At 40.6% G+C, this 12,667-nt stretch overlaps 1 protein-coding gene across 4 annotated transcripts in view; it reads left to right on the top strand.

Annotated features, from left to right (window-relative positions):
• The first annotated feature begins 1,243 nt into the window (after positions 1-1,243).
• LOC115173702 (ras/Rap GTPase-activating protein SynGAP-like) overlaps positions 1,244-12,667 on the top strand; it is a 104,705-nt gene continuing 93,281 nt past the window's right edge. For all 4 annotated transcript variants that reach the window (XM_029732027.1, XM_029732025.1, XM_029732026.1 and 1 more), the window contains exon 1: positions 1,244-1,583. In XM_029732027.1, the coding sequence (XP_029587887.1) occupies positions 1,562-1,583 (22 nt within the window). In that variant the 5' untranslated portion in view covers positions 1,244-1,561. The remainder of the gene's footprint in view (positions 1,584-12,667) is intronic.

Genomic DNA, 12,667 nt, shown 5'->3' with positions numbered 1-12,667 from the left:
TTATTTTTTTATTTTATTTATTTATTCTTTTAGGTATTTTTCTTAACTGTATTGTTGGTTAAGGGCTTGTAAGTAAGCATTTCACTGTAAGGTCTACACCTGTTGTATTCCGCACATATGACAAATACAATTTGATTTGATTTGATGTGCTCAAACGAAGCTTCGGACATCATTGATCACATTATAAAGTTTCTTTGAAACGAGCATCAGTACGTTGTGTCGGATCTGTAGTGCTTTGAAAACTACATCGGAGCGTCAGAGCTCTGGTATCAATCGTCCCATCACTAGGTTTGGATGAAATGTAAGTCTCACTTTGTTGAATGATTAAATAAAACAATGCAATGCTTTATTGTGAAGTTGTTCATGTAGTAATATCTTGCAATGTTAATCGTAGTACAAACTATAGCCTCCATGCACTCATAAGCAAGTGCTACTCAAAGTTGATAAATCTGTTGACAGACTGCCTGTTCCATTTGTGCTTTGGTGCGATAAAGACTGGGTGCGCCCGATTCAACATGAGGATGTTGCCGCAGAGTTCACACCAAGGGTTCCCAAACTTTTATACTCAGGCCTCCCTTCCAGCATTGGGAGACATCCATGCTACAAATATTGTCCTGAAATGTGCCTCTCAAGATAACGTTTTGATGAGTCAAAACAAAACAAGGAATATAACTTATAAATATAAATGTATAGCACTTTGTGACATCTGCTGAATTTGATTGATTGTGAGCTTAGTTCAACTGTCATACCCCATCAGAACCCAAAATATGAGCTTGTTTTATAGTGTAGTAAACAAAGACAATATAGCCTCAAAACATGTTTAAAACTATACTTTTGATGTAATGTAAGGTACATCCACAGCTCTGTCTGCGAATTTGAGACTGGTTAGATTTATCCAGCCCCATCTATAAGCTTTTTACTGAAACAGGGGCGGCAGATTCGCTTTGTTATTGTTTCAACTGCTGATTGCCGCTTTAAATTATCAAAAACTCAGAGAAAATAGAGCGAAAAATATTATTATAGTCTATATTGTAGTATCCTATAAATGGACACTATCCCGCCCACCTCCCGTGCAATATTTGTAAAGAGTGTGTGTGTGCAACGTGTATGAGCGTGCGCCTACGAGAACGCGGAAAAGAGTTTCATTCAATGGGACTAAATTCAATGGGCATAGACTTTGACCTTATGATAATTGGGCAGATAACGATTAAGATAGCCTATACGTGCAATTGGTAGCCTAATACATTGCACACGCAAGCGCTCAAACGCTCCACCTCTTCTTGCCTCCCTCTCCCACTCACTTCGGCTCGTGTGATATACCCATATTTCTATGTAGACAACAATTTACATGCATTTATATTTATGTCCTTTACTCTATCGTCGGAAATGGCCTCCAACGGAGATGGACTGAGTAATTTTTATACATTGCCGTTGTATTTTCTCAGTTAACGGTTCCTAGGCTTTGCCCAATCATTATGTAGCCGTTTTATTAATGGAATTTCTACTGACGAGATTGAAAGTGCTGAGAGCTTGCTCTGGGTGACTCCGATGTCTTTAGACCATGTCCTATGTCTCTTCGCAAGGTAAGATAGTCAGATATTTAACAGCTCTTACCATCTCCCTCCCTCTGGTTGCCTCATCACCCACAAAGAGTGAGGAAGTGGCACAGTGCAGGTTGTGAGATTGTGTCGGGCTGTATAATTTCATAAGGTATGAAATCGTGTTGCTTTGTCAACTGGACTATTGGATTTGCTGTTAACAGTGGTGGCCAAATGTTGTGCGTTTATGCACTGTATCTGAAGTGTTACTGTATGTTTTTTTATAGGACGTCTTCTTGACTATTTCAGTTGACGGAAACACTGAATGCGAGACTAGTTGGTCCTGAAATACTCTGAGATGATTATACAGCATTAAAAGTACTTGATGTTCTAATAGTGTGCATAGTTCAGTCACTATTCAATTATTGATACGACATTTATTTTTATTATCAATGCACAACCTGACCCTTTCTACAGTGCACTTCTCATTTGTAGGGGGGAGGTGTTAGCCTCAGGGTATTTTACTAAAGCCTACGCCAGCCACTGCACTGCACACAGTGTATTTTTAGATTTCGAAATAGCCCAACGGTGAAGAGTTGTGGAATTGAGGTGAGAATATTTGGAGCAGGGGATCATGGGAGTTGGAGTATTACACCAATGAGTTGAGGGTCATGAGAGTTTGTGTTGTGCATAGCCCCAAAACATGAAATAATTTATTATTTCTTAAATATGAATATACACAGGATCAAGCTGATACAGGTTAGTGTTATAGCTTTGAAATTTGGAAGTCTCAATGTTGAACTGTTAATCGGAACTGTGTATCTGCCTTGCATTAATTTCATGTTGTAAATATATTGAGATCTTATTGTCACTAGACTAATTGGTTAATCACCCTATTAAGCAAATATATAATTTACAGACCTTGTATATATAATTTTAAGGCTCATGCTAATACTGTGATGCAGCCAGGGGTTAACTACACTCACACGGACCGTGAATATACACTGAGGGTACAAAACATTATGAACACCTGCTCTTTCCATGCCATAGCCTGACCAGCTGAATCCAGATGAAATCTATATGACCCCTTATTGATGTCACTTGTTAAATCTACTTCAATCAGTGTAGATGAAGGGGAGCAGACAGGTTAAGGTTAAGTATTTTTAAACCTTGAGACAATTGAGACATGGATTGTGCATGTGTGCCATTCAAATCAAATCAAAATCAAATGTATTTATATAGCCCTTCTTACATCAGCTGATATCTCAAAGTGCTGTACAGAAACCCAGCCTAAAACCCCAAACAGCAACAGGTGTAGAAGCACGGTGGCTAGAAAAAACTCCCTAGAAAGGCCAAAACCTAGGAAGAAACCTAGAGAGGAACCAGGCTATGAGGGGTGGCCAGTCCTCTTCTGGCTTATAACAGCACATGGCCAAGATGTTCAAATGTTCATAAATGACCAACATGGTCAAATAATAATATTCACAGTGGTCGAGGGTGTAACAAGTCAGCACCTCAAGAGTAAATGTCAGTTGGCCGATCATTGAGAGTATCTCTACCGCTCCTGCTGTCTCTAGAGAGTTGAAAACAGCAGGTCTGGGACAGGTAGCACGTCCGGTGAACAGGTCAGGGTTTCATAGCCGCAGGCAGAACAGTTGAAACTGGAGCAGCAGCACGGCCAGGTGGACTGGGGACAGCAAGGAGTCATCATGTCAGGTAGTCCTGAGGCATGGTCCTAGGGCTCAGGTCCTCCGAGAGAGAGAAAGAGAGAATTCGAGAGAGCATACTTAAATTCACACAGGACACCGGATAAGACAGGAGAAATACTCCAGATATAACAGACTGACCCTAGCCCCCGACACATAAACTACTGCAGCATAAATACTGGAGGCTGAGACAGGAGGGGTCAAGAGACACTGTGGCCCCATCTGACGATACCCCCGGACAGGGCCAAACAGGAAGGATATAACCCTACCCACTTTGCCAAAGGACAGCCCCCACACCACTAGAGGGACACCTTCAACCACCAACTTACCATCCTGAGACATGGCTGAGTATAGCCCACAAAGATCTCCACCACGGCACAACCCAAGGGGGGGGCGCCAACCCAGACAGGAAGACCACATCAGTGACTCAACCCACTCAAGTGATGCACCCATCCTAGGGACGGCATGGAAGAACATCAATAAGCCAGTGACTCAGCCCCTGTAATAGGGTTGGAGGCAGAGAATCCCAGTGGAGAGAGGGGAACCGGCCAGGCAGAGACAGCAAGGGCGGTTCATTGCTCCAGAGCCTTTCCGTTCACCTTCACACTCCTGGGTCAGACTACACTCAATCATAGGACCCACTGAAGAGATGAGTCTTCAGTAAAGACTTAAAGGTTGAGACCGAGTCGGCATCTCTCACATGGGTAGGCAGACTATTCCATAAAAATTGAGCTCTATAGGAGAAAGCCCTGCCTCCAGCTGTTTGCTTAGAAATTCTAGGGACAATTAGAAGGCCTGCGTCTTGTGACCGTAGCGTACATGTAGGTATGTACGGCAGGACCAAATCGTAAAGATAGGTAGGAGCAAGCCCATGTAATGCTTTGTAGGTTAGCAGTAAAACCTTGAAATCAGCCCTTGCCTTAACAGGAAGCCAGTGTAGGGAGGCTAACATTGGAGTAATATGATCAAACTTTTTGGTTCTAGTCAGGATTCAAGCAGCCGTATTTAGCACTAACTGAAGCTTATTTAGTGCTTTATCCGGGTAGCCGGAAAGTAGAGCATTACAGTAGTCCAACCTAGAAGTAACAAAAGCATGGATTAATTTTTCTGCATCATTTGTGGACAGAAAGTTTCTGATTTTTGCAATGTTACGTAGATGGAAAAAAGCTGCCCTTGAGACAGTATTGATATGTTCTTCAAAAGAGAGATCAGGGTCCAGAGTAACGCCGAGGTCCTTCAGTTTTATTTGAGACGATTGTACAACCATCAAGATTAATTGTCAGATTTAACAGAAGATCTCTTTGTTTCTTGGGACCTAGAACAAGCATCTCTGTTTTGTCCGAGTTTAAAAGTAGAACATTTGCAGCCACCCACTTCCTTATGTCTGAAACACAGGCTTCTAGCGAGGGCAATTTTGGAGCTTCACCATGTTTCATTGAAATGTACAGCTGTGTGTCATCCGCATAGCAGTGAAATTTAACATTATGTTTTCGAATGACATCCCCAAGAGGTAAAATATAAAGTGAAAACAATAGTGGTCCTAAAAGGGAACCTTGAGGATCACCGACATTTACAGTTGATTTGTCAGAGGACAAACCATTCACAGAGACAAACGGATATCTTTCCGACAGATAAGATCTAAACCAGAACTTGTCCGTGTAGACCAATTTGAGTTTCCAATCTCTCCAAAAGAATGTGGTGATCGATGGTATCAAAAGCAGCACTAAGATCTAGGAGCACGAGGACAGATGCAGAGCCTCGGTCTGACATCATTAAAAGGTAATTTATCACCTTCACAAGTGCAGTCTCAGTGCAGTCTAAAACCAGACTGAAGCGTTTCGTATACATTGTTTGTCTTCAGGAAGGCAGTGAGTTGCTGCGCAACAGCTTTTTCTAAAAGTTTTGAGAGGAATGGAAGATTCGATATAGGCCGATTAGTTTTTTATATTTTCTGGGTCAAGGTTTGGCTTTTTCAAGAGAGGCTTTATTACTGCCACTTTTAGTGAGTTTGGTACACATCTGGTGGATAGAGAACCATTTATTATGTTCAACATAGGAGGGCCAAGCACAGGAAGCAGCTCTTTCAGTAGTTTAGTTGGAATAGGGTCCAGTATGCAGCTTGAAGGTTTAGAGGCCATGATTATTTTCATCATTGTGTCAAGAGATATAGTACTAAAACACTTGAGTGTCTCCCTTGATCCTAGGTCCTACACAAGGGAAACCAAGCAGCGTTGCAGTTCTTGACACACTCAAATCGGTGCGCCTGGCACCTGCTACAGTACCATACCCTGTTCTTGCCCATTCAGAGGGTGAATGGGCAAGACAAAATATGTATGTGCCTTGGAGCAGGGTATGGTACTGTAGCAGGTGCCAGGCGCACCGGTTTGAGTGTGTCAAGAACTGCAACGCTGCTTGGTTTCCCTTGTGTATCAAGAAAGTTCCACCACCCAAAGGACATCCAGCCGACTTGACAAAACTGTGGGAAGCATTGATAATAAAGCGCAATAAACATTTACCAACTTAGCTTTACTGAGAACGGAGAACATTTGTTATTTGTAAACTGAAAAATAATAGTTTTGTTTCCTTAACATTTCAAATAGCAAACATGCAACTTCACACACATATGTTTTGACATTCTGTAGACATTCATCTGAATATATAACTATCTCAGTTTATCAACCGAATTGTCAAACATGTTCGATTGTTTTCCCCAAAAAACATTTTGACATTATCTGGATTTATAGATGACTGGAGACATTAACATTACTGTATGTGCTGTAACTCAATCAGTGAGCTTGTTTCTGTAATGCACAGGTACTTCCTGACGAGTTTGTTAAGCTTTGAGAAGTTCACTTCGACCCTTAAAGTGTCTCATAAAGTGTATAAAAAAATATCATAATTATGGTATGTGTTTTTAGGTTTTTTGTCCTAAAACCACTCCTAACTCAGAGACGGGTGTTGAAATATGTTATGAAACTGTTTGACAGTTCATTAGGTGTTACATTTTGATTTTGGGTAACACTTTATTTGAAGGGTACCTAATATAAGGACATCTTAAAGCAGTGGTATTCAAACTTTTTCAGCGGGGACGCCATTTTTTCAGCAAGAGTTTCTGGGGACCACACTTATTCCCCAATAATTTCTTGTGACCCCCCCCCACAACAAATGTAATGTGCCAACCATAAAATCGTTAACCTTAGATTTTTACCTTTTTACAATAAATGAAAAGAAACCAATAAATATTCAATTAAATCGTATTTTTTTTAAGTCTCGGGCCGGCAATCCGTGCCAATGTATCCTCCAAACACTGCTTCGAGGGCATTTTTTATTTTATGCAACAGGTTACCAACATATTCAAACAATAATTGACATATTTTCATTAAAAACGTTATTTGATGAACTTATTCATACTATTTCATCCTTCCACAAGATATTGCCCCAAAACAAATCTAGGGTTGCTACCCAAGCCAGCTGGTTGCTCCTTCTATCGGTTCGGTTGCCAGAGACACGACCCAGTCGTTCAGTCTTTTTGTTCTGTATCTATGGACGCGCCCCAGTCATTCGTGGCTGGCAACATTCTTGTCCCTTGCTTGCTAGCTTGCCAACTACGGCTAACTTACAGTTAGGTCAAAAAGTGCAGCCAGAATAACAGCAAAGTAGCTGCATTTGAATTTGTTTAAGCTGTTTTCTAGTGACATTTATTTGGATGCATCCATAACAATGAGCTAATGAGGAGCGTTTTCGCCTGGTGTAGAAAATGTGCTCACTCGTCAGGACACTGTTGTTCAGAGGAGCTAGCCAACACAATCACTTCAAACTGAAGCTGGAAAGACTGCAAACTAGTTGCGCTTTGTTTCATTTTACCTTTTTTCAATTGACATTTCTTTGTTATGTATATATACATAAAAATAATGCCAGCTGATTCATGATTTCGACTGGCTGTGAAAGGCTGCCTGTCTGTCTGTTTCGTCCCGACACATTCATTACTAAAGGACAGCTGGAGATCGAATTTGAATCTTGAAACAATGTTGCAAATGTTGGAGAGACAGACAGAAAAGTTTATACAAATCTCTGCTGTTGAAAACTAAATGTTAGTCTAAAAGAATGTGAGATAATGTCTAGATAATTTTTATAGTGGAGATCAAGTTTATAAATTGCTTGGCTGGGTTGGTGAGACAGTGGATTGTGCAGCCAGATGGAACAGAGTAAATAGGCATTTTAACGTCATAGATTCAGCCGTTGGTGACTTGTGGATTATAACTTCTATGGGCTAGGTGGGACGTTAGCGTCCCACTCTATTCAACAACCAGTGGAATTGCGTGGCGCGAAATACAAATACCTAAAAAATTCAATAATTTCAATATTTCAAACATACGACTATTTTAGACCATTTGAAAGATAAGACTCTCGTTAATCTAACCACATTGTCCGATTTCAAAAAGGCTTTACAGCGAAAGCAAAACATTAGATTATGTTAGGAGAGTACATAGACACAAATAACCACACAGCCATTTTTCAAGCAAGCATATATGTCACAAAAACCCAAAACACAGCTAAATGCAGCACTAACCTTTGATCTTCATCAGATGACACTCCTAGGACATTATGTTATACAATACATGCATGTTTTGTTCAATCAAGTTCATATTTATATCAAAAAACAGCTTTTTACATTAGCATGTGAAGTTCAGAACTAGCATTCCCACCGAAAACTTCCGGTGAATTTACTAAATTACTCATGATAAACGTTGACAAAATACATAACAATTATTTTAAGAATTATAGATACAGAACTTCTTTATGCAATCGCTATGTCAGATTTTAAAATAGCTTTTCGGCGAAAGCACATTTTGCAATATTCTGAGTACATAGCTCAGCCATCACAGGCTAGCTATTCAGACACCCGCCAACTTCGGGGCTCACTAAACTCAGAATTACTATCAGAAAAATTGTATTACCTTTGCTGTTCTTCGTCAGAATGCATTCCCAGGACTGCTACTTCCACAAGAAATGTTGTTTTTGTTCCAAATAATTCATAGTTATGTGCAAATACCCCCGTTTTGTTCGTGCGTTCAGGACACTATCCAAAGGGTAATGCGCGAGCGCATTTCGAGACAAAAAAATTCAAAATGTTCCATTACCGTAATTAGAAACATGTCAAACGCTGTTTAAAATCTATTTTTATGGGATTTTTCTCGTAAAATAGCGATAATATTCCAACCGGACAATACTGTATTCATTCAAAGAGGTAAAGAAAAAATGGCGAGGTCTCGTGAATGCTCAATTTCCATTCCCTTTGTCCTCAGGCAGAGCACTGACAAACTGAGTTACTATACTTTGCCCAGAGACAGGACACGCCACTATCCGCTTTCTGGCGGCTTTAGAGAGCCAATGGAAGCCTTAGAAAGTGCAAAATAACCCCACGGATACTGTAGTTTCGATAGACAAGCAAAAGGAGAACTACAAAATCGCAGACAGGCCACTTCCTACTTGGAATCTTCTCAGGTTTTTGCCTGCCATATGAGTTCTGTTATACTCACAGGCACCATTCAAACAGTTTTAGAAACTTTAGAGTGTTTTCTATCCAAATCTACTAATAATATGCATATTCTCGTTTCTGGGCAAGAGTAGTAACCAGTTTAAATCGGGTACATTTTTTATCCGGCCGTGAAAATACTGCCCCCTAGCCCAGACAGGTTAAACTGGTTGCTCAAGCCCTGAATGCTGATTGGCTGACAGCCTTGGTATATCAGACCGTATACCACAGGTATGACCCACATTTTTTTTACTGCTCTAATTACGTTGGTAACCAGATTTTAATAGCAATAAGGCACTTCGGGGTTTTGTGGTATATGGCCAATATACCACGGCTAAGGGCTGTTTTCAGGCACTCTGTGTTTGTGTCGTGTTTAAGAACAGCCCTTAGCTGTGGTATATTGGCCATATACCACACCCCTTTGTGTCTTATTGCTTAAATAGACACCAGCTGGAATGCGGTTTTAACCAATTAGCATTCAGGATAAGACCTACCCGTTGTATAAACATGAATAGAGGACGTACAGGAAGCTGCGTTGTTTGGGCATTTTGGGGAGGGAATTTTGACTGTGGTCTCAGAGCCTCGTAGCTATGTCACAATGGGATGCCGGACTATCAACTCTCAGCATCTGTGGACTCTGAATTACTCTAAGACAATTAGTTACTCACCCTGTGAAACAAACCCAGTGTGTTCCATTTCAACTAGAGAGAAATGGAAATGTAGTTTTCGTCCTGTGAGATGCAGAATATAGTAATCTGTCCTCGATTCATAGATAGGCTGAAAGGAATGTAATTGCCCTTAGGAAATGCATCATCACTTCCCTGGCACACACCCCAACACACCCACCCATTTACTGATACAGCAGCATGCACACAAAAAGAAACAGTTTCATGCATACACTCAGAGTAAGTAGAAGGTTGCCAGTGTAAATCCAGGGCTGACTGAAGGAATCGGGCAGGTGTGAGGCGGACGGATACTAGTGTTACTGAGTGAGTTCAGACATGGGTCCCCATCTAGGGGGACCACATTTAAAATACCCATCTGGAACAACAGTATGATTTTGTGGGACATTTGCAGGACAGTGTCGCCTATGCATACCAGTCATTTGATCTCAATCAGTTTCATGGGAATATGCATTTAGATCTTCTTGAATTACTGTTTAGTGAACAAATTAGAGCAGGATGTTAACAAACTATACCCTAGCCTTCAGCCTTACAGTATTTTGTTTCAATCCAAGTACATTTTGCCTAGTGGCCGCATGAGAAAAAAAACATCCTGTTGATGTAACAGTAACGTCATACTATGCTATTATATTTGTTTATGTTATGTAGAATACTAATTAATCATTATGTGATCTTCCAAGACACTGATTCAGCTTTGATCTAACTACTAAAAGAGCACCATTGTGAGAAGTGGCGGAGCGACACTCCAGTGTCCTCCAGCAGCACTACAATCCCTGCTCCCACTACACCAAACAAGCTAATTGAAGTGCACCAATCCTATTTCTTTGCCTCGCTCAAACTTTTGTGATGAAAATAAGACACCACATGTGTGAATGTTTTATCAAAATCTGGGAATTTTTGGCAAAGGAAACATTACTGGATGGTAAATAATTTAGGAAGGGTGACTTTAAAAAAAAGGGGGGGATTGAGAGGAGTAGCATTATGTTGAATGAGCAACTATTGAGAATGGAGAGACCCACAAGTTTGACAGAATTACCTTATTTCTTTCAGTCTAATACGGCTATTTACTTATGCCTACTTCTGTAGGTCTTCATCCAAAGCACGTTTTTTGTAAGTAGTTAGTCCTAACTGTCCTGTTGAAGTTTAACTGGAATTTAACCCAAAAGGATTTGAGAAATGTGATTAGTTGACAATAGGCCTATGACATTGGCCGATCTCTCATCTTACGCTGCACAGATTATTGTGTTTAACATCACCAGTACCACACCCTTAAGATATATACAGTATCTTGTCATAAGCCAACATGACTCCAAGAGACAGGTTGGAATGTCTGACTCAAATATGGGACAAATCTACTTTTTTCTCAATTAGTGGTGTTTGATTTTGTTGATCAAAAGTTGGACATGATTGTTTGGTTGAGGGAACAAAGGGACAAAATGCGCGGGACTGTCCCGCACAAACTGGGACATGTGGTTACCCTAGCCCCATATGGTGTGTTTTGTTGTTGATTGAGAGTGATTGTGGTATGCGTTGTAAATAAATAATTGTGTAATAAAACAAATACAAAAATAAGTTAGTTAATTATCATTACTGATACAAAAAAATACTTTAAAAAAAGGACTGGGTCCCCTATGTACCACAAGACTGTGAGTCAGCTGAACCAATGCCTAGGCATACACTTGTTGGGCTAATGTAAGTCTTTAGGTGCTAAGTCTTCTAAGAGCTCAGACACACCGGTAGGAATGTCAAACCTTTGCCTGCCGACAGTACTTAGCACCTTTGAACAGTGTCGGCAGTCAATCTCTTTTGTGTTCACATAGCAAAGACCTTGAAGTCAGCAGCCACTCAGCCTTGTTAAAATACTCCAAACCAGAAGGTGGAAGTAGCGTTGTTTGGCAATGCATGGCCGTGTGTGTTGCTTTATGGTCTAGTCAATGCTAGCTAGCTAACTAGCTCCGCTGATGTTGATATAGTTCTAGAAATCCCTTGTTGATATTAGCCAAAGAGCCACAGCTATATAACTAGCTAGCAAGATGACAAATAAACAATTTAATACAGCGCATAGATACATGTTTAATTAGCTGGCTAACATTAGTGTAGCCCAGGCCCTCTACTACTACCAACTAATGCCAGGGAAGATGGCACAAACAGGGCAGTTAAATTGGGCAGAGCATGAGTTCATTCCATTTCCACCAATAGTAAGCGTGAGGGGACGGGTCTGGTTTTGAAGTTAGAGCAGGCAACTGTGTGTTTCTGAGATTACTTTCATCCCCGGTGAATGGCGGACAGCCGTGACCTTTTGCTGGACTGTAAATAACGAGTGTGTGTAGAGTATAAACTGTGTGAGTGGCTAAGAAGAGTTGATCATCAAGTGACGAGACCAGATAACGACATCTATACCAGTGTCGTGTCTTTGGCTCTGCCGGATTAAGTGATATGACATGCAAACCTATAAAATGATTTCTCTAATTAATATTACCTGATTAAGCTAATCATGTAAATGTAATTAACTAGAAAGTCGGGGCACCACGGAAGAACGTTTATAGAGCTGTTATCTTCCGAATAAACTCTTAAAATACTTAGTAATATTTTACATCAATAGCAGTCAATATTAACCCTTATCTTATTTTCAGTCTCATAATGAAAGTTGTAAATTCTTGGCTATCTTCACGAACCCTGGCTAACAAGTTGAATCAGCAATACAAAATTGGGTTTAATTATTTATTTACTAAATACCTAAACTAATCACACAGATTTACAAATGATGTCATACAGAAAACGTCCCGGTGGACGGAACCTGGTTACACAAAGGAAAGGGGGGTTGGGCTTGAATGAAAGTGCGGGAAGACTTAGGAACCACAAACAGCAGCTATGCTATTGCAAATACATTATCTTATGCATTCTAAATTACCGCCCATTTGGAAAAGGAAAATGCAATAAATATTTACTCTGAGCGGCGCTTCGGTAGATAGGTCGTAGATGCTGGACGGGTTGGCCAACAGATCTTCCTGTACTCGGAACAATGTCTCTGGTGGTAAATTGGATACGTGGTGGTATCTTCGTCCGTCTGTTAGACTGGATCCGTCGTCCGTCCTTTCCTAGCCCACGTCGACATCGGCCGCTGCTAACTCAACGGCTAGGAAGTATCAGTTTTGGAGTGAATAAGCTCAAAGTTCATACCAGTTCATACCATAGCTCACGCCA

The sequence above is a fragment of the Salmo trutta genome, chromosome 34 (assembly GCF_901001165.1).
Source record: "Salmo trutta chromosome 34, fSalTru1.1, whole genome shotgun sequence".
NCBI lineage: Eukaryota > Metazoa > Chordata > Actinopteri > Salmoniformes > Salmonidae > Salmo > Salmo trutta.
Note: the sequence above shows the minus strand (reverse complement) of the source record. Positions and strands in the feature narration are given on the sequence as shown.